The sequence below is a fragment of the Oryza brachyantha genome, chromosome 5 (assembly GCF_000231095.2).
Source record: "Oryza brachyantha chromosome 5, ObraRS2, whole genome shotgun sequence".
NCBI classification, from domain to species: domain Eukaryota; kingdom Viridiplantae; phylum Streptophyta; class Magnoliopsida; order Poales; family Poaceae; genus Oryza; species Oryza brachyantha.
Window position 1 is genome coordinate 16,986,743 of NC_023167.2, and position 22,020 is coordinate 17,008,762.

The 22,020-nt window shown below is 45.2% G+C and overlaps 4 protein-coding genes and 1 pseudogene across 5 annotated transcripts; 4 read left to right on the forward strand and 1 right to left on the reverse strand.

Annotated features, from left to right (window-relative positions):
- The first annotated feature begins 409 nt into the window (after positions 1–409).
- LOC102706195 (acetyltransferase NSI) lies at positions 410–3,435 on the forward strand. The gene is made up of 4 exons (XM_006654585.3): positions 410–983; positions 2,218–2,276; positions 2,778–2,834; positions 2,987–3,435. The coding sequence occupies exons 1-4, from the start codon at positions 519–521 to the stop codon at positions 3,066–3,068; spliced, it is 663 nt and encodes a 220-aa protein (XP_006654648.2). The 5' UTR covers positions 410–518; the 3' UTR covers positions 3,069–3,435.
- A 1,894-nt stretch (positions 3,436–5,329) lies between these two features.
- On the forward strand, positions 5,330–10,626 carry LOC102700243 (proline-rich receptor-like protein kinase PERK15). Its single transcript, XM_040524385.1, has 10 exons — positions 5,330–5,372; positions 5,693–5,995; positions 6,069–6,305; positions 8,014–8,499; positions 8,597–8,686; positions 8,773–8,843; positions 8,924–9,000; positions 9,156–9,303; positions 9,761–9,922; positions 10,009–10,626. Exons 1-10 carry the CDS (start codon positions 5,330–5,332, stop codon positions 10,426–10,428), a joined length of 2,037 nt encoding a protein of 678 aa, XP_040380319.1. The 3' UTR covers positions 10,429–10,626.
- A 1,243-nt stretch (positions 10,627–11,869) lies between these two features.
- LOC102706475 (ras-related protein Rab7) lies at positions 11,870–14,654 on the forward strand. 2 transcript variants are annotated; one of them, XM_006654586.3, is made up of 7 exons: positions 11,918–12,045; positions 12,163–12,189; positions 12,346–12,445; positions 13,364–13,510; positions 13,580–13,660; positions 13,768–13,913; positions 14,277–14,654. In XM_006654586.3, the coding sequence occupies exons 1-7, from the start codon at positions 11,993–11,995 to the stop codon at positions 14,341–14,343; spliced, it is 621 nt and encodes a 206-aa protein (XP_006654649.1). In that variant the 5' UTR covers positions 11,918–11,992; the 3' UTR covers positions 14,344–14,654. The 2 variants fall into 2 exon arrangements, with proteins under 2 accessions (XP_015693137.1, XP_006654649.1); XM_015837651.2 differs by having other exon boundaries at positions 11,870–12,045; positions 13,364–13,660.
- A 2,377-nt stretch (positions 14,655–17,031) lies between these two features.
- On the forward strand, positions 17,032–18,328 carry LOC121054554 (annotated as a pseudogene).
- Positions 18,329–18,406: 78 nt separating this feature from the next.
- On the reverse strand, positions 18,407–20,945 carry LOC102706755 (ras-related protein RIC2-like). The gene is made up of 2 exons (XM_006654587.3): positions 20,580–20,945; positions 18,407–18,992 (listed from the first exon to the last, which is right to left on the reverse strand). The coding sequence occupies exons 1-2, from the start codon at positions 20,810–20,812 to the stop codon at positions 18,563–18,565; spliced, it is 663 nt and encodes a 220-aa protein (XP_006654650.1). The 5' UTR covers positions 20,813–20,945; the 3' UTR covers positions 18,407–18,562.
- Between the last annotated feature and the right edge of the window lie 1,075 nt (positions 20,946–22,020).

Genomic DNA, 22,020 nt, shown 5'->3' on the forward strand with positions numbered 1-22,020 from the left:
TATATATATATATATATATATATATATATATATATATATATATATATATATATATATATATATATATATATATATATATATATATATATATATATATATATATATATAGACACGCACACACTTTGCAACACTTTATCTATAAACTTTTATGTAGAGACTTTAATATATACAACTTTTTAGTATATAATCTTTGTAGATATATTTTTTAAGATGCTACTTTTTTCATGTAAATATTACTACATACTTTATATGATATAAATCTGTTTCTACATATAAATTTTCTATGCATAAAATTTCTAATATAACATGAAACTTTATAAATATAAATTATAAGAAGACTATATGTGTAAATTTTCTTTTATATAGACTGCTCACCCATGTCAACGGGAGCGTCAGCGTTCGTTGGTGAGACTCACCCGGTCCATTAGAATCTGGAATTCTGGATAGAGTCGATGGGTCCCACCCGCCAGCGACACTAGTTTTCCACGCTCTGCTCGCCCCGCTGCCCGCGGCTATCGATGAGGCCGGGAGCCATGGCCGCCGCCGCCGCGAAGCTCAAGCTCCCGCGCCTCACCACCTCCGCCGCGCTCTTCCCGACGCCGAGTCCGTTCGGCTCCAGGCCCGCTCCCAAGCCCATGCCGCCGCCGCCCGTCTCCATCTCCATGGACCCTGCCGCCGTCGACCCGTCCCACCTCCAGGCGCTCATGCTCGCCTGCGCCCACTCCTGCACCATCCGCCCCTCGCCTCCCCCCGCCGCCGCGGAGCCCGTAGACCTCCGCAAGCTCCGCGTCGCGCTCGCGCACAGCTTCCTCGTCGTGTCCGTCTCCTGCAGCGCGAGGTTCCTGGAGGACGGAGGCGGCGGCGATGGCCAGCGGTTGCTGGGCCTCGGCCTCGGGCTCGGGCGGCAGGAGGACCGGCGGCTCGTCGGGTTTGGCCGGGCCGTCTCCGATGTCGGGCTCACCGCGTCCTTGCACGACGTTGTGGTAATTGCTGATTTATCTTTTTCTTAATCTCAAATGGGCAATGCGGTGAAACTGTGTGTTATTCCTGATGGAAATCTGAATATGCAACAATTAGTTTCGATCCGAATGGATACCTATGAGCATGGGTAGTACTCTACATGGATTTCAATATTCCATCTAGCAACCAAATACTGACTAAAATGTGCAAACTTTTTGCAAGAAACAAGAGCACTCCCACAGTGTTATTCTGAGAGGGCAACTTTATCTGTAGTAGGAATGCTGACTGAAAAACATTCCACAGAAGGTAACGTTTTAATGTTGGTGGCGGCGGGGCTGCATGTATTTCATGTGACCCTAATATGTTAATTATCTGTAATGTTGTCCAAAATAACTCAAAGAACATGTATGCAGAAAACAATTGCGCTAACTAAGAGTAAAGTCTTTGTGCACTAATATAGTTGAATTCCATTCAAACATTTTTTTTTTCACAGCACTAAGTGCAACCATGCAACTCAGCTAGTGTGTTTGAAATGATTGGAAGGGTACTTGGGCCTAATGCGCATACCTGAATTGAGTACAGTCAGTCTATCTAATACTCCATTCGTTCATATTACAAGTCACTTTGAGTTTTTTTATATAAAGTTGTAGAAACTCTTCAAGTTTGACCAAGTTTTTATAGAAATGTACTAACATCTACAACACCAAATTAGTTTTATGAAACCATCATTGGATATGTCCTTATAGTATATTTATTTTGTGTTCGAAAAGTTGTCACATCATTTTTTTGGTTGAACACACAGGAGAGCTGCACATCATTTCATTAAGAGGAAAAAAACACAGGAAGTGGGCAAAATCCCCCACCCCCTAATGCAAACTAGACTTGTTCTTACAAGAGAACACAAAGTGACCTAAACCCACAATGGTTAGTGATCTACTCCAGCCAAACACCACAACGTACCACTGTTTGGATAACAGTCCTGATACTAGGATTGACACTATTGAACACAATTGTTCCTATACTTCCAATTTCCCAAACCACAAACATATTCTTATATAAATTTGGAGTTTGGACAAACTTAAGGAGGTTTGACTTAGTACAAAGCCAAAGTGACTTGTAATATGGAACTGGAGTGATTGATACTTGCTTTGATGTGTCCTGATATTATATTCCTGAATCCTGAACAGTGAACAAAAGGTTGTCAAAACAAGCCATCACTTTGCATCTGTTCATATGACTATCTTCAGTGACTTACAGGTACATCCATCACTACAGAGGAGAGGTATAGGCCGAAAAATAGTTGAGAGAATTACAAGGTAATGTACCATACTACCATAGTGGTGTGTCTTGTGGTAGAGTTTGAAAGGGATTCCTTCTGTCACTGTGATTCATTAGAGGAAAAAACAGCATACAGGATCCTGATCATAAATTATTCCATCCAGCACAATAGAGCATAAACACTACTATATTCCTTCTATAGAGGAAAAAAGCAGCATACATGATCATGTTTCCTCCTTTGTTATTCCAAAAGTTATCCGTACTTGCTTGGATTGATCACATTATCTTGGGAGTTTATACATATCAAGTGTAATTTGCATACAGGTTATTAACTAGGATCTTGTAACTGTTTTAGCTTTTGGTATGCGAAGTCCCCTTGCCTTGAATGTCCTTAATACTAAATTCAAAACCAAGTAGCTGATGTTTAGATCAACGATGCAATGCAATATATTTGAAGTAGAGATGCTTGTTGTGTGCATCAGGTTGATGTCTCATCTACAGTTCAATTTTCATCTACTCATCTGTCACAATTTCTGCAGAGTACTCCACAACAGAGGTATATTTGACATTTCTGTACTATGTACAGAAAAGGAGAGGTATTGACTTCCTGTCTAATCTGTTTCACCTTATGTAAATTCAGTGTTCTTTCCAATATACTATACGTTAAAATTATCCATAAAGGTATGCGTTGCAATATAAACCTTTGCCGGTATCTGATGATGTTTATCATTTCTGGTGCTAATGGCAGGCCCTTTTTTGAAGCATGTGGATTTGGGGACGATGCAATGGGTTCAACAACAATGATGTACACAAGAAAGATGCACAGATAGTACTCCTGCACATAATTGGCAATCCACTCACAATGATGATATTAACAGCTCCTCTGGTGGGTCAACAGTTGCTGCTTCAATATATCACTGCCAGTAAAGGAATAGCAATCTGAGTAAAGTATTCAATCACGATTGTTTAGTAGAGAAAATAACCGGAAGGATATGGGAAATTCGTAGCATGCTAGTATTTGTGAAGGATTATTAGCGTGTTCGAGACTCCAGACCAACATCTGTATCCCTCTACCACTGACTGTAAAAAACTGCTATTGCCCTCCTGTTATAGAGGTATGTACGTATGACATGAGTGCTAAGATTTCAGTTATGAACAAAGAAAGAACGAAAAACAAAATATAGCAAACAATATGGTACACTATATTTTCGCTTTTGCTTGTGCTTATAAGCTAAATTTTAAATTTTTAATCTTAAATTTGGAGTTGATCTTAGGTTTTTTCATCGTAGTTTATTTTATAGCATTGATTTTTAGATCAGTAAGAACACATATATAATTTCTTTTATCCACAAAGTATTTTTGTTTTTTTTCCTACACCCACCTATTGAATCTGCATTGGAAAATGCATATTGGCGAACCTTCCTAGGCTTTTCGTTTTTAGACAATTCTCAGGCTTTCTTGTTTCTCATTTTCCGTTTGGGGTAAAAGTTGTGGAGTGGAAGGAGAATGTGGACGTCTTTTGATTCAATCTGCCTCAGTCATGATATGTGTTCTGAAACTGTAAAAACACAATAGAAGTTGGAAAAAACAGCAAGTATAAAAAACGCGAGACCAACTTTTGAATCTAATTAATCTGTCATTAACATATATAGGTAATATATCACTTATCGCTAATTATAAACTAATTAGGCTCAAAAGATTTAATTCGTTTCACGATTTTTTCTGTAACTGTGTAATTATTTTTTTATTCGATCTACGTTTGATACTTTATTTAGGTGTCTAAAGATTCGATCTAATATTTTGGTAAAAATTTTTAGGAACTAATTAAGGCCTTCCTCATCAAGCTTTTGCGTTGCCGTAAACATTGACGTGTTAGAGCGACCGCACTCACAACTCACAGCTCAAAATGGACGGCATCATGGGATATGGCACTCGCCCTCTCTCTCTAACCAATCCTTTTCAGTACACGGTACCGGAAAATAATCTACACCTAAAAGGAACTGTACACTTGAAGCCTGAAGGCAGGATGAACACGGGACACATCTCGGTATCATGCAACAGAGGGAAAAGTATTTTAATCGGCCGAATAAATATCCGTTCCCTTATTACATGTTACCTAAATAATTAATAGGATAATTAAACTAATTCGATAAGGTAGATCACGAACATGCAAACTCAAATTCGATTCTTGTAAATCGTAAAAAAAACAAAAAAATAGATGTGATTGTCCATATACTAAGTTTCAGTTTAAAATGTAAATTAAAATTTAAACTTATAGAGTGGCACCTCATATTACTCTTTTCTATAATTATTTAAAGCGATATACAAGAACTTAAATATACGAGAATTTCAGTGGTAGAGTCTATTAAAGGCTCTATCTCACGTCCGTCAGCAGAAAAAACTTACGGGCTGTCTCTTAAACCGATTTTTCATAATTACAGACTAATTAATTTTCCGTTCACATTCCATCTATCAGCGTCTCTGATTAGAGTCAGCACACGTACAAGGCAGATGTTCTGTTTGTCTCTTTGTTTTATGCGCAAAGAGTTGATGTTTTGCATGACCACCTCTCTCTCCTATCCTCTCTTTCTTTCACGTCAGCAAACATGCAGCGTCCTATCCTCTCTTTCTTTCACGTCAGCAAACATGCAGCGTCCTATCCTCTCTTTCTTTCATGTCAGCAAGCATACAGTGATAAAAACAGCAATGAGAGTCCTCTGTACGTGTGGCCCTGCAACCGAAGCTGGTGGTGTGGTCGGCCGCCTACACGTCCGCCGCGTACGCGACTCATCAAAGCGGGAGCACCCAGCAGCAGCAGCTAGCTTAACCCGGTAACCAAGCGTCAACCTAACTAACCATACCCCTCGTACGTACTTAACCTGAACAGAACGCCCCCCCCCCCCCCCCCCCCCCCAAACCGATGCAAATCCCGTGCAAATTTGTGTTTTGAAACTGCGACAAATATATTATATCCAAGCTAAAGCCGGCCGGTCGGTCGTGGCGGGTTCAACGGTTGGGATTCCTTGCTTCGGATTCTCTCTCTCCGCGATCTACTCTTCTCCGATTGATCGCCTCGTGCGTGCGCCTGCGCATGGCGGCGTCGCCGCCGTCGCCGCCGCCGTCTCGGAGCACTAGTCCGTTGTTGCCTCCGTTTCTTGGCGCGCCCGTCCCGTCGCCACCTGCTGTGCCGGCGAGTCCGCCTCCCGTGATGGCATCTGCTCCGCCTCCCTCGCCGCCAGCGGCTTCTCCTCCTGAGCCGCCGCCGGCGGATTCTAGTCCTCCTCCACCGGTGGCGCTGTTTCCAACTCTGTCGCCTCCTCCTCCACCAGTGACGCCGCCGCCGTCCCCATCTCCTCCTCCCTTGCCGCCAACACCGCCACCGTCGCGGCGGTCTAACCCGGGGAAGCCCGTGCTGCCACCGACGCCTTCGTTGTTCCCTCCTCCTGTTATACAGTCGCCGCCGCCGTCGCCGTCTCCCCGGGCAACACCACCGCCGCCAACACCGTCCCCGCCTTCTCCGGTGACGCCGGTGCTACCGCCAACGACATCCCCGCCTTCTCCGGTGTTGCCACCGATGCCGTCCCCGCCTTCTCCGGTGTTGCCACCGACGCCGTCCCCGCCTTCTCCGGTGAATCCGCTACCACCGACGCCGTCACGGCCACTGCCACCGACGCCGTCACGGCCACTGCCACCGACGCCATCCCCGCCTTCTCCGGCGCCGCCGTCCCAACCTCCGGCGGCCGCACCGGCGCTGACGGCACCACCAGCGGCATCTCCAGCTGCCCCCGCAGCGTCTCCCTCGCCGCCTTCAACACCGCCGTCTTCTCCAGCCCCTTCTCCTCCCGTCTTCACCCCATCACCCCCTGCCCCTGGTGTCACCACTCCTCCTCCACCGCCGTCTCCGCCATCGCGGTCCTCATCGCCTTCGCCCTCAACCCCGCAAGGGGCACTGATCGCCATCGTCGCGGGCATCGTGGGAGTGACCGTGCTCGGCCTCGTCGCCGGCCTGCTCTGCCTCTGCTCGCGCCGACGCCAGCGCGGCGCCCCTTCTCCGGCGGCATCACCCGGTACGTCTCCTTCCACTCACTCCACCCACTGACATGGCCGGTGCAACGCCGCACTTCAGGGCATTACCGGCCACACATTGCCGTCGAGTCGTCGCCGTCGCGGCACGCGCGCGCGCGCACTCTCTGTGCGGCGGGTGACGTCACGGAGAGTATGCGTTGGCTAGTGTTGGGTTGGGTGACCGTGACGTGACACATGGTTCTCGCAAAGTTTGAACGGCTTGGACAGTGGAGATCGACGTGTCAGGCTAGCTGTGCTCTGCTTGCACCGTTCGATTTCTTTGAAACATTTTTCTCGGGGTGTTTGTTTATAGGGGCTAAAGTTAGCTCTAGTCACATCGAATATTTGGACACTTGTTATAAATAGTAAATATAGACTATCAATAAAACACATCAATAATTTTGGACTAATTCACGAGACAAATCTAATGAGTCTAATTAATCCATGATTAGCCTATGTAATGCTACCGTAAACATTTGCTAATTATGGATTAATCGGACTCAAAAAATTCGTCTCGTGGATTAGCTTTTATTTATGAAATTAGTTTTTTATTAGCCTATATTTAATACTTTAAATTAGTGTCAAACATAGAATAAAAATTTAGCCACATCTAAATAACTCCAGGCTAGTGGACCGTGTGAAAAAGTTTGATGCAATCATTAAAGCGAACAAGGGGTCCGGATCCCCTAGAGTTGAAGCCAACTCCACCCAGTGAATTTCGCCAAATCCTAACCATCTATTTGCTTCTACGGTTGAGATCAAGTCTCACCAAATTAAAGTATCTTTCTTCTACTTGGAAGCCACACGAAGCCCCTAGACCAACAGTACACCACACATATCTGGATAAAGCAACGAGAGCACATTTGAGCACGCCGACGATTGCATCGAGGGGCCGCTGATGCTCTGGCATGCCAGCAGGAAGGGCTCATGCGAGCACGGCGGCGGCGGCGTCGAGCGCCCGCGCAGATGCTCCCTCCGGCCAGCGGCAAGAGCACATGTGAGCACGCCGACTATGGCGTCGAGCGCCCGCGCAGATGCTCCGTCCGGCCAGCAGCAAGAGCATCTGCAAGAACAGAACGTGAGGACAGATAGGCTTGGTTGTTTGGGAGAAGAGGAGAATTATCATGTGGAAGAACAGGACGTGAGGAGAAATGTATGTTTCCTTGATCGTGATGGCGGGAGTATTATCACGGTTATGGAGGGAAAAGTTAAAAAGGTAAGTATTTTCCCTCCAAATCTACCTGATTAAGGGAGTTAATTGGCTTAATTAGCTGTGACATGATCTCAGCCGTAGAGACAACTGGATGATTAGGATTTGGCAAAATCCACTGGGTGGAGTTGGTTTCAACTCTAGGGGATCCGGACCCCTAAATTACCCAAAGTTAATACTAACTGAGTCAAAGCAACTCAAATTATCTAGAACTCCGAGACTTTTGCATCTTTTCCAGTTTGATTAGCTAGTATACTATCTTTTAGTCAAAATACTTCATTTTAAATACTCTTATTTATTAAAAAAATATTTTTTGAAAAAAACATTTTTACATTAAAGTTTGGTGAAATTGGGACCAAATACGGTGAGATTTGAAAACTTAGAAGATAAATACATATTATAGTCTTTATAGTTTTGTGAAGGTGTATAAATTAGGCTGAAAATGAGGTGATTTTGTTCGACGTGGAATGGAATTCTTGACATATTCTCATGTAAACCAGGCGTTTTCTACGGACCCCAGTTCCAGTTGCCGGTGGCCTCGCATCAGCCATCGCCGCCGATTTACACGGCCATAAAGTACAGCCCGCGGCCACACGCGCGCTCGCCGCGTGGCGACGGCGGCGATGGCAGTGGCTCTGACCCGCCGCCGCCGTCTCCGCCAGCGCCGGTGAGCGGCGGCACGATCTCGTACGCCGACCTGGAGGTGGCGACGGACGGGTTCTCCGAGAGCAAGCTTCTCGGGCAGGGCGGGTTCGGGCACGTGTACCGCGGCGTCCTCGCCGTCGCCGGCGGGCAGGAGGTGGCCATCAAGAAGCTCCGGCCCGGGAGCGGGCAGGGCGACCGCGAGTTCCGCGCCGAGGTGGACATCATCAGCCGCGTCCACCACCGCAACCTCGTCTCCCTCGTCGGCTACTGCATCCACGGCGACCAGCGCCTCCTCGTCTACGAGTACGTCCCCAACAAGACGCTCGACTTCCACCTGCACGGTACGTACGCGCTGCCCCCACCCCCATCGCCTCTCGTTCTCGCCTCGCCGTCGCGCCGCCGGCGGCATTGACGACGCGGGAGCTTTCTCCGGTGCAGGGAGCGGCGGCCGGTCGACGCTGGATTGGCCGCGGAGGTGGAAGATCGCCGTCGGCTCGGCCAAGGGGCTGGCCTACTTGCACGAGGACTGTAAGTTCATCATGCTCTCTCTCTGCTGCTCCCTCAATCTGATCACTCTCAGAACTCATGATGGACAGTTGTGTTGATGATTTCAGGTCATCCAAAGATCATTCACCGTGACATCAAGGCAGCCAACATCCTTCTTGATTACAGCTTCGAGCCAAAGGTAGCAAGTGATGAGATTACACCAGCTGATTACACCGGCAAGAGCATTATTTCAGGATGAGCAGCATTTTTCTTGTGCAGGTTGCAGACTTTGGTCTGGCCAAGATCCAACCCGGAGACGACACCCACGTTTCTACCCGCGTGATAGGCACCTTCGGGTAAACACTATCCTTAAAAAAATTCAATGTACTATATTTTTCACCTTGGGTCCTAGAATTTTAAGAATGGTAAAAAAACTAGTTATTCGCATTTGTGCTAACATGTGGTCTGGTGACGATCAAATCAACGCTCCTTTTTTCTATTTTTTTTTCAGGTACTTGGCGCCGGAGTATGCTACCACTGGCAAAGTAAACGACAGGTCCGACGTCTTCTCCTTCGGCGTCGTGCTTCTGGAGCTGATCACCGGGAGGAGACCCGTCACGTCGACTGAGCCCTACAACGACGAGACTCTGGTTTCTTGGGTATGTATGTACCATAAAACTCTCAGCTGGTTGGATAGTGCAATTTGCCGGGATCCCCCGGTTCTCATCGGTGGATTAACTCCGGTGTATTTTAATGGTAGTTTAATTTAGTTTATACCGTTGATCTATTTATATCAGATGACTGTGATTAAATTATACTATTAATAATATTATATGTAGTAGAAATTTAAAGAGGTAATATCATCCTCTTTATTATGATCTTATTGTAAAAAAACAAAATTACAAAATACTGTAATTAAGTAATTAATAAATTAAAAAATACTCTTTTTCTACCGATAGTATAATACTACTAGTAAAATACAGAGAGTTGCCCTTCCCATCGACTTGTTCATTTTATCTTTCAGTGACAGCATCAGATTAGCCCCTCTTGTTAATTATCTATGGCTAATTATTTCTGTAAGGACTTTGCACTTATTAAGTTGTTCACTTTATGCAGGCAAGGCCTCTGCTGACAAAAGCACTGGAAGAGCATGTCTACGCTGAGCTGGTCGATCCAAAGCTTGGCAACTTGTACGACACCAGTGACATGCAGCGGCTGATTACCTGCGCCGCCGCCGCCGTGCGGCACACGGCGCGCTCCCGCCCTCGGATGAGCCAGGTGAGCCCTTGCCTTTTCTCTCGTTGATTTCTGGCGGAAAAAGATCTCTGAGTTTTCTTTTTTTTTTAAAAAAAATGGACGAGTAGATTGTGAGATACATGGAGGGCGAGCTGTCCATCGAGGACCTGAACGCCGGCGTCGCGCCGGGGAGGAGCTTGCTGCACTCGCAGGAACACCACTCCGGCGACACGACGGAGCTGGTACGGCGGATCAGGAGGATGGCGTTCGTGCCAGGCACCGGCACAGGCGCCGTCACCGACAGCGACTACCTGAGCGAGGCGACGAGCGAGTACGGGCAGAACCCATCCATCTCCAGCAGCGAAGTCGACATGGCCGAGGTGGCCGGCGTCACGCAGACGGCCACCAGCCGGCCGCACGTCGCCGGGTCCGGCCCGGGCACGTCCCAGGTGGTGGCGCCACGGCACTACTCCGGCCATCCCGACAACGACGACGACGACGACGCAGAGCCGATGAGCAGGCGAACACGCGCCGGCCGCTTGCCATGACGCTTCGGTTGCACTCGAGCTTCGTAAAAATCTCTCTTTTTTTGGCCCGGTTAGAGGCTAGATGAATTTTCAGTCCTTTTTTCTTCGTTTTCGCTAGGTTTTGTCTCAATTTTCCTCGCAATTTTGCACTGTAATGGAGTTTATGCCACTAAAAGAAAAGAAAAGAAAAACATAAGAGCAAGTCAGATTAGCAGTCAACGTGAGCCACATGGGACTGGGAGTGATCAGGTGACGAGTGAGCTGTGCTGTACAGAACTTTCCTGTTTTTTCCATTTGTTAGGTTGTCAACACATCTGTCCTGCTGAAGATGCCACGTGGACAATCTTCCTCCAGGACTCTGCTTTCCGTCACTTTCATTGGTCATGCAACATACGACTCTTATACGTTAAAATTTAAACTTTTAAGAATTGAGTTTAGATTTGTTCACTGAAGTTTAACATTTCTCCTATTTCGCTAAGAATACTCATATGTAAGTTTATTCATAAATTATTTTTTATTTATAAATATGCCGTTTGACGCATTACTAACGCGTTTTGGAAGCTCACTCACCGAACGAAAACACCCATTAACTAACCAGTTTAAAATATGGAAGCACAATTTATAAAACCACATGATCCACAGCAAAACTGAACAGATTATATGAAACAAACTAACAAGATTATACAAAATAAACTAACAGTTCTCACGAATTAACAACGTGAAGTTTTCAAATCGGAGAGTAAGATTAGAGACGTGACCGTTAGTTTTTTTTTTTTTTTGTCTTGGAGAACCTTACCTTAGGGTTGTCGGAAGAAAAAGTTAAAAACATATTTGCAAATAAAAAACAACTTATAAATATTTTTTTATAAACATGTTTGTATCAATTTAAAAACTAAAGCTAAAAAATAAACTTTTATGAAATAACCTCAAAATCAACTTTATATTTAAGTTTGGAAAATTAAACTTTGGGTTATAACCCCAACCCAAAAGATGGGGCTGATTGAAATATTGTGTTACATATTTGTCGATATGTAAGTGTGATATTAACTAATTCAAGATATTAGCCATGTAATTGATGAAAAAATACCGAAGAGAATGATATGTTATCTATAGTCATTTCAAATGGGACAGTGGTAGTGGCGGTAAACCTATCGCCCCCATCTACTCTCACTGTAAATTTTGCAAATTACCCTTCAGTTTCGTAGCAACCAAATCTAATATTAAGAAACAATCTAATCTAAACAGATGATAATATAAAGTTAAATATTTCTATACATGCAACACATTTTATGAGAAAAACAAGGGCATTGGGCTAGTATTGTTAAGGCCTTAAGGGAGGCAGGAAGCTAAACCTCTACGCATCCTATCTCTGTTGCCAAGCGTGTGTTCGCCTCCTCATACGGTCCCCACCTCGCACGCATCCGTTCCGTTCCCCAGCTTTCCGGTCTCCCCCCATTCCTCCTCCTGCTCGGCGCCCCCACAGAACGCAGCAGCCGCACGCAACGCCAAGTCCCAACCCCTTCCTTCCCTCCTCCCTCCCCCCCACGCGCCGCGCCGCGCCGCGCCGCGCCGCGGCGAGATCCCGATGGCGTCGCGCCGCCGCACCCTCCTCAAGGTCATCATCCTCGGGGACAGCGGGTGAGCGATTCGGATCTCCCGCCCTTTCAGTTCGCTGGGCGGGTTTTTTTCTTTGTTTGTTTCGGTTTGCCGCTGACTTGGTGGTTCATGTTTGTTTGCTTGTTTGGTGCGATCTAGGGTTGGGAAGACGTCCCTGATGAACCAGTATCCTTCGATTCGATCCGCATAGAGATTCGATCCCTGATGATTGGCTGCCTCGTTTCAGTAATACGGGGTTTTGTTGTAGTAGTATAGGTTTTTATCTCTCTCTCTCTCTTTTATATAGGGGTTTGTGTTTTCTTGAGCTGTGATTTAATTCAGATATGTGAACAAGAAGTTCAGCAACCAGTACAAGGCCACGATTGGCGCCGATTTCCTCACCAAGGAGGTCCAGTTCGAGGATCGGCTCTTCACTTTGCAAGTAAGATTTTATCCGCACTGCTGGTCTTCTCTTCATCGTGCCCTAAGATTAATTAGTTCCCTTCATGTGAACAGTAGTGCGAATTGGTGTAATATCGACTGGGTACTTAACTTCTCCACTCTGGTGTAAAAGTAGGGAATATGTTAGCTGTTTAGTGTTTTTTTTTATCAATGTCTGTTTGTGTATATATTTTTCACTTGATTTACTGATTGTAAATCTCATTATGGTATAAAGTCCTCAAATTGTCTTCGGGTTTAGGCAGTGTGATTTGAGTTTTCAAGATCGAATTGTATAACATTAATTAACATACACATTTTCCACTGGTTGATGGTTTCCTGAATTGATAAAGGCACGCTCGAATTTAGTGTTTTATGGTTATGTAAACTGCTTTGCTGGCTTAATGTATTACTACCGATTATTTTACACGAGAAAAAATGCTGTCAGGAAAAGTTAGTCCTTTTAAGAATTTCTTTATGCTTTGTTAAAGAATAGATTCAATAGAAACCAAGTGCAGCCTAGATCCTACTTTCTTTTGTCTGATACTTTGCTATGGTTATAAATAATACTACCATTATGGTTTTTGGAATCATCATACAAAATATGGTGCCCCAAGCCTTCTCGTTTTACTAATCCTAAAGCTCTTGCTCCCGCTTAATTAACAAACTACACCATTTTCAGATTAGTTCTGCATATAATGCTTTTAGCATGTACCTATTGTATGTTGTTTTGCTTCTTATTTCCATGCAGAGCATGTCTCATATGCATAAGACATCTGCTTCAGTTTTTTCTGATTCCTTATTCTGTTTGATTCCAGTCCGATGTGTTAGATGTATGGTACTCTCATGTATGCAAATAACTTTGGAGGATGACCATCTTTTAATGTGCTGATTTATTCTGCTTAACCATATTTCATTGCAGATATGGGATACTGCTGGCCAGGAAAGGTTTCAGAGTCTTGGTGTTGCCTTCTACCGTGGAGCGGATTGCTGTGTTCTAGTTTATGATGTCAATTCCATGAAATCTTTTGATAACCTTAATAACTGGCGTGAGGAATTTCTAATTCAGGTATTGTGCTTTCTTGTAATTGGCCATGGATCATGTCATTTGTCTCACTTTGGATGTTTAACTTTACAGGCAAGCCCATCAGACCCTGATAACTTCCCTTTTGTTCTTTTGGGTAACAAAGTTGATGTAGATGGTGGCAACAGCCGTGTGGTAATTATCATTACTTGTTCTCCTTTCTAACAAAAGTTCCTATTAATCGAATTCCATAGCTTCTGTGTGATGGCTGATATGAATATGGCAAACTGGTAATATTTTAGGTCTCTGAGAAGAAGGCAAAGGCATGGTGTGCCTCTAAAGGGAACATCCCATACTTTGAGACATCTGCCAAGGATGGAACAAACGTGGAGGAGGCTTTCCAGTGCATTGTGAAGAATGCTTTGAAGAATGAGCCAGAGGAAGAACTGTAAGTGCACTTTCTTGCTCTCTGTAACCTTTCGTAAAAGTTTAACAGCCTTTATTGCAAGCGATTGTTGATCTTTGATATATCGAAAAGTGCTTATAAATGGACCACTGTAATAAGAGGAATTGGATTAAAAGAATCAACAATTCTTTCTGTTGGCTGTTACTTGAGTTGTATGTACATTAAATAATCAATAGAGGGTTGCTTTTGGTCTTTAGACACAATGCTTGTTTCGTTTTCAAGGTACTATTTCATTTTCAAGGTACTGTCTTCTCTTTGGACCATCTTAGCATCACTACACGTCTGTTTCCATTTGGTTATATTTCAGAGTGTTTTTATTTTTAATTTCACTTAATGCTCTTGAAGGTATGTGCCGGACACCGTGGATGTGGTGGGTGGCAACCGGGCCCAAAGATCATCAGGCTGCTGTTAGAACATGACGCACCATGAGTGCTGAGACTGTTGGCTATGCAGTAACAGGACCTACCTTTGGACAATTGCTGTGTCTCCATGGTGATCCAAGAACCCGTATTCCATTCGTAAACTTTTCAATCACCTCTTATGTACCCGGTTAAGATTGATGCGTCTGCCCCGATTTGTCAAAATTGTGGATGCTGTGCAGTTTATCAGTAGCGTCATATCTTGTGAATACAATCGTCGAAATAAGTGAAGTGTAAACTGAAGTTTCTCCATTATGTTTCACTGCCGAACAAACATGAATTTATTTTGCCTGCATTGAAGCTACATTTCTGCGTTGAACTCTTCCTGGAAACATATCCTATGCGGGAGTAGTATGCAGTTATGTAATGTAAGAACCTGTTTGCAATTTAGGAGGGTAGCGGCAAAGAATCAGAAACAAAGAAAACTTCTTGAATATTTGTTGTCGTTTGTATGAAAGATTTCATCCTGGTTTGGCGTGAATGATGTTGGAAATAGTCCCACATTAGAAAACTAGGAGAGTGGCACCAATTTAAAAAATAAGGGGTCACTCACCTCATGGGTTAGCTTTTGGGTGTAGAAGGGCTTCCTCTCGGTTGAACCGGCGTCTCCCGGTTTTGGGCCAACAAGTAGTATCAGAGCTGAATCCACAATCTCTCTAGTGTCGTGCACACTCGGTGGTGTAAACCCGAAGCCCAGTGGACCGTGGGTGTGAAGCGTCCGTATGTGCCTATGTGTTGGGCCGGTCAGTGGACCGCAGGTGTGAGACCTGTATGTGCTCGTGTGTCGAGCCGGTCAGGACTAAGGGGCACCAATGTGTGACGGGGAAGATTGTTGGAAATTTTCCCACATTGGAAAACTAGGGGGAGTGGCACCAACTTAGGGTGTGTTTGGTTCACGGTCAAGGCTGACTAAGGGGCATCAATGTGTGACGTGAAAATTTTCCCACATTAGAAAACTAGGGGGAGTGGCACCAACTTAGGGTGTATTTGGTTCACGGTCAAGGCTAGATGGGATATGGCGGTTCATATTTTGTTGGATATAGCAATCCAGTTTTTTGCTTGGTTGTAGGGATGAAGATGAATATAGCGATCCAGTATTTTGTTTGGTTGGAGGGATTAGGATGAATTTGTAGGTGTGGTCACCTCTCACTTGAGATGGTGAGTATAACCCCATCAAATTATTAATACACAATACAAATCATAAAATTTCCAACAATTTACACTATAATCTCCATTATAAATACACATATAAAAAAGAAAAAGAAAAAAAATGAAAAAAGCAGCTGGATCTTGGCTGCCTACCCCCGTCGACCAGCGCCTCGCGCCTCCTCCCCCGGCCGCCGCCTCGCGTCTCCTCCCCCCGGCCACCGCCTCGCGCCTCCTCCTCTCGGCCGCTCGCCGCCTCGCTCGTTGCCCGCGCCGGCGCTCGCCGCTGCTCCCTCCTCCAGCCGCAGGACGTCGTTGTCGTCATCGCCGGGCACGCATCAGCATCGCCGTCGCCGCCACGCTCGTCGCTGCTCCCTCCTCCCGATCGCAGCACGTCGTCATCGTCGTCGCCGGGCCCGCATCGGCATCGCCGTCGCCGCCGCGCTCGTTGCCGCGCTCGCCGCTGCTCCCAGTCGCAGCACGTCGTCGTCGTCGTCGTCGGGCCCGCATCGGCATCGCCGTCATCGCCGCGCTCGTCGTCGCCCGCCCGCTCTCTCCAGGCGGTGACACGACCGCTCGCCCGACTTGCCCGGGCAGCCAAATCTGGGGAAATCGGCCAGATTCATCCATCTGGCATCTGAAGAGAATATTCTCCTCCGGGCCGCCCTATCCCACTCCTGCCCACCAACCAAACACGTTAAAAAAAGGCCGTCATATCCTATCCACCCAAAACCGTTCATCCAAACACATCCTAAAAGGGGAGAGGTCCCTTATCTTATGGGCTAGCTTTTAGGGTGTAGAAAGACTTCCTCCCTCCCGGTTGGGTCGGCGTCTCCCGGTTTTGGGCCAATAAATGAATTTCGCGTCGATTTCTTCAAATCAAAATCAAAGAAAGGGATTTCTCCCTATGTTTCAATGGAAGTACCCTGCATTTTCAAAGAAGGAATAGGAAAAGCAATGATCACGCAAGGGCATATTCAAAAACCTGTTATGGTCGTAATGTTTGACCATTTGTTTTATTTAAAAAATATGAAAATATTATTTATTTTGTTTGTCACTTACTTTATTATCAAAAGAACTTTAAGCACGACTTATTATTTTTTATATTTGTACTAAATTTTTAAATAAGACGAATGATCTATCTAAAAAATCAAACATCTTACATTATGAAATGGAGGTAGTATTTTATATGTTTTAAATTTTTACTATAAAATTTAAACTTTATACATACAAACATAAATGATAAAAGATCTATATGTACAATGTATACTTCGCACGAGCCGACAGGTGCATGAACGTTCTCCTGTTAGACCCGCCGGGACATGTCGCGGATGCGGCGCGCGCACGCCGACAAGCAGTTCGCTCTCCAACCATTCCTTCCACGTTTTCCCCTCGCCCAATCACGCGCCCGCCCAACTCCGCGGCGTGACGCCGGCTACTCCGTGCGCCCGCGACGGCGACGGCGAGGCCGCATGCGCTCCCTCCCTTTAACATCATGGCGGGCTGCGTCGCGCGCCGGTGCGTGCGTAGCCGTAGGCAAGGTAGACAGGTGGTTGATATGGCGGTGCCCATGGTGGAGGCAGCACGGGCTTTCGGCGGCACTGCTTCTCATGCCGGTGGCCATGCCTTCCCGTCGTGTGCGCGTGCCGTGGCGGCGACCCCGCGCTCCGGTGCAGGGAGGGCCGGCGCCGTCGCCGTCGTTGTCTTTAGCCACGCGCCGGGGGGTGGGCGTGGCGCTGGCGCCCCGCGGGACGGCGAGCGGGAGCCCCCCGACGCGTCGTCGTCGTGGAGCGGCGGGCTGGTGGACGAGGACATGGCCACGCTGCGGCGGCGCATCCGCGAGGCGAGGTTAGCGGAGGAGGAGGAGGAGCGCGGCGGGGGGCCTCCCGGCGGAGTGGACGGAGCTGGAGCGACGGCACCACGGGAGCTACGTCGCGGGCGTTCGCGGCGCGGTCGGCCTCCTCCAGGCGCTCCTGGTGAGCGCGCGGCCGGGCCTCGGCGCGGGCCTCCTCGCGCTGCTGCTGCTCAGCGTGCCGGCCTCCGTGCACCTCGTGTCCGCACTGCTGGTCCGGGCCGTCGACGCCGTCGCGTCCGCGCTGCTCTCGGCCGGTAGATGATCGCGTCGCGTCGTGCGTGGTAAAAACTCTTCGACGTTGGTCTTTTTACTTTTGTTTATTTATTATTAAATTTTTAATCTTAAATTTAATTTGATATCGAAGTTTTTTCTATGTAATTTATTTTCAATGTTTGTTTTTAAATCGTTAAGAACATGTATATAAAATTTTATTCATAAATTATTTTTCGTTCGCAAATATGTCGTTGGACTTTTTTAAATCAAAAGGACGAACACCTTTACCACTACAGATTATTTCCTAGAAAATTTTAGTGTAAAATTTCATGTCTTTTTTAGTATCAAAGATATCAAAATTTATATAGAAAAAATGATACCTCCTGATAACTTCTCAAGAACTATAAAATTGCTCTTAAATCATTGGTATTATACATAATTACTATTGGATTACGTGTATTTAATTACACCACTACCATTGATTACAAATTACAATAATTTTATTCCATACATGTAACTCTCCTGATCAACGGCTGATGCCTCTTAATACCCCTTTGTGCCCTTGTTTAATTTTTTTAGGGTAGTCCATCAACATTTCAGAACACGCCATAAATTTTACTATCGCAATTCAATCAGAAACTGCTTGCTACCATCAGCTATGACCTCTGTTTGCAGAATGCAGCTTAAAAACAAGTCTGGTTTAGAATGAGTTTTGACGAAGGACATCAGAGCAGACACTGCCAAACAATGGATACATGCGGCTTCTGTCAACAAGTACTTGCTTGCAGTGATAGATAACAACACCATAATCAGTTTGATACAAAGAGCAAACTAAGAAAAACTGATAATTTAAACTGATGGTTTGAATATGATAGTTGGATTACCCTAACCCTCAACAACAGCACCAGAACAAGAATTGAATAGATCTGTCATCTGTTACAGTATACCCTGAGCATTCCTACCAGGAAAAATGAATAAATCATCATGTCCCTCTTGTCTCAGTTTGAGCAGCAGCCAACTCTCTTCATCGCGGAGACATCATCTTTCACATTGATCTTCTCACCCTTCCCAGGCGCAGCCGAGCCATCCTCAGGCGCCTCCACCGGCTTCTTGTTCACAATCTGGTATATCTGCGTCAGGACCTCCGCGAACGCGTTGTCCACGTTGGTCGCGTCCAGCGCAGACGTCTCCATGAAGTACATGGATTCAGCTTCAGCAAACTCCTTGCCGTCCTCGGTCGAGACAGCCACCAGGTGCCGGAGATCGGACTTGTTGCCGATCAGCATGCAGACGATGCTGGGATCAGTGTGGTCTCTGAGCTCCCTTAGCCAGCGCCCCACGTTGTCGAACGTCGCACGACGGGTGACATCGTAGACAAGTAATGCTCCTACCGCTCCTCGGTAATAGGCGCTGGTGATAGCACGGTACCTGCAAAGATACAAATTGATAATGCTACATAAGTACAGATCTCTGCATGCAGCACATGTAGAAATAGATAGCACAGACAAGTGAGACAAGGTAAAACAGCAAGAGAAGATTTATTTTGTAGCGACAATAGAGCAAAAACAGGCATATCACCTAGCCTAGGATGTATTGCTTAATTAGCAGCATATTCGCCTTTATCTATGCTATGGTAATCCCACTCACTGCTGGCAGGTGGCAACTGGCAACCATTCAGCAGCTCAGCAAAGGTAGATGTAGAAGCATAGAGCTAGACTACCAGGGCAGAAGGAAACCAGCCTGTATGGTTGTATCTGGAAACCACTGCAAGTGCTGAATGCCAAATTCCTCACATATTGGTGAATAACAAATTCTTCGCATGATTCTTAGGAGTATCATATGGCATGGTGGCACATGCAAATAATCCATAATCAGCACTCATCTCATGAACTTTTACGGTACAATATACTGCCAGTATAAATAAGAGTATTTGGAATATGCGACAAACTTAAAAGGAGTATTTTAGTAATATCATGATTCAGCTTTATCGAGAAATCAATCTGACTCCAAGACGCCTAACACGAAATCAACCCATAGCGAGAGACAATAGGCAATAGCACGAGTGGCGGCAGCACACGCATTACTGACTATGATGGTCACATTACGAAAATAACCCCAGGGATAACGTAAAAAGATAAATTTACCCTTTTTAAATTTTATATTCTAATCCAATTAAACCAAAACAATCTACACCCTTGGATTGTTTATACTGGTAGAGTGGTAGTATATACTGCAAGCATATTGTACCCTACAGGTTCTCAACTCCAAAGCTGAATCACGATGGCTCTAGCAAATATTCCATCCACTATATAAAATCTGGCGTACCAACCTGCTGTTACTTTTACTGTCTTGGAAATTAACCACTGTTACCAGTTTAGCACTTAACAGCATTAGATTCACCCACATTTAGCAAAAGAACACCCTTACTTTCACTTGTTTACTCTTCAATTAGCATAGTTCAAATTTCAAGGAAAATTCTTGACCGTATATGCATATCTTTACTTTCTCAGTGCTTAGAGAAGAAAGAGTGGAGGACAGTCAATTTTCTCCCCTCCTGTGAACTGAAAAACAAGTACTATAACACATAACAAAATTTGACGTCCTAACCGCCAAATATCAAAATTGCACACTCGCCTGACCACAATCAATGGTTCGACTATCTTTCCCCAAAAAAAGAAAAATCTCAACCACTCGACCACCCACAAGATCCCATTTTTAAGTGAATCTATCTATCAATGCTGAGATGCCAGAGCAATTTTACTCTAACTTTAGATCCAAAAGTTCATGGCAATTTCCGCAGATCACAATCTCCTACCAAAATAGCACTACCAATTTAGCTCCTAAACAGTCAAAAAAAAAAAAACCAAAGCTGATGAGTAACTGCAGCCCTACAACTGGCCAAGAACCCAAGATCAAGCAAACAAGGTCGCATTTTTCTCACATCCGGCGAGCAGCAAATCTACAAACGAATGCACCGCGGACAGCAAGCGGAGGGGGCGAGGGATCGAGCAGTACCTCTCCTGGCCGGCGGTGTCCCAAATCTGGGCCTTGATGACCTTGCCGTCGACCTGGAGGCTGCGGGTGGCGAACTCGACGCCGATGGTGGACTTGGACTCGAGGCTGAACTCGTTCTTGGTGAAGCGGGAGAGGAGGTTGGACTTGCCCACGCCGGAGTCGCCGATGAGCACCACCTTGAAGAGGTAGTCGTAGTCGTCCTCCGCCCTGTACCCGCCTCCCGCGGCCGCCATTGTCCACCTCTCCGAGCTGCTGCTGCTCTGGTAGTGGAGGCACGGGGGGTTTCGGTTCCTGGATCTCGCAGGCGCGTCTGGCGCAGTGTCGCTATGGAGTGGGGGAGGGGAAGAGACACGAGTTTGTGTGTTTGACAGTTGCCGCTAGGCTGAAGAGTGGTTATCCTTTCTTGGCTTTTCATCTCGATTATACGAATAATATACACTCGTCTCGTCTCAAACTATAATTACTCGTGTTCTTTTTTAAAGGACATGAGAAAATAAATGAATGAAATAAATTTTATGGGAAGCTTGCTTGTTCATTTAATCGACAAAGGAGTCAAGTTAATGGGCCAATGTCTTTGGGTTTTGTTCTAATCTTATTTAATTTTTTAAAAAATTTAGCTCAAAACTCTATATAATTTTATTTTTAACATGTTTTGAAACCGGCTATAAAATTTTGTAGGTAAAATAATTGGGCCATTACCACTCCTAGGTGTGTGTTTATGGTTGTAAGGCTAAAAAAGGTCGATATACACGTTTTATTGTCAACGGTACATCTTATCTAAAATATAATTAGTTAGGAATAGATGCACATATGTTAAGTCAAGTGTATAGCTTAAATCATGGTGACCAGGCTGCATAACAAGAACCTCGACCAACTTAACTATGCTTAGTTTGCTCGCACACATTTATATTTGTTAGCGTGTTTTTTGAGTTTATGTGTATCTTAAAATAGTGGCACGGTATAACACACATGTGGTTTTGAATAAGAAATATGTGTTATTTTCTACCCTTACAATTTGTTATGAAATTTATATGTTTGCTTTTTATCTCCGATGGATTTAAGTAAAATTTGACAAACACCTGAGTGGTCAGGTTCAGGGCTAGAGTTGTTGGATCAGAGAAGACAGTAGGTAAGGAAAGAGGGTTGTTTGTCAGTGTGGGATAACGGAATATAGCGTATACATTATAATGTACTTCTAAAGAAAGTCCTAAGCTTAGTAAAGAAATATGCGAAGATAAAATATTAGGTTAGATCGGCTAGATACATAGTAAGATTTACATTCTACCCTAGATTACCATATCTGATTATATCTAGGCCGGATAGGCTTAGTCTTGCTAGATTAGGTTTTTATCTCTATAGCTCTGCCCCTCGATATATATGGGATGCATGGGGTTCCCGAGGAGCACCATTGTTAGATTGTTTAACATATTGTTGCAATATG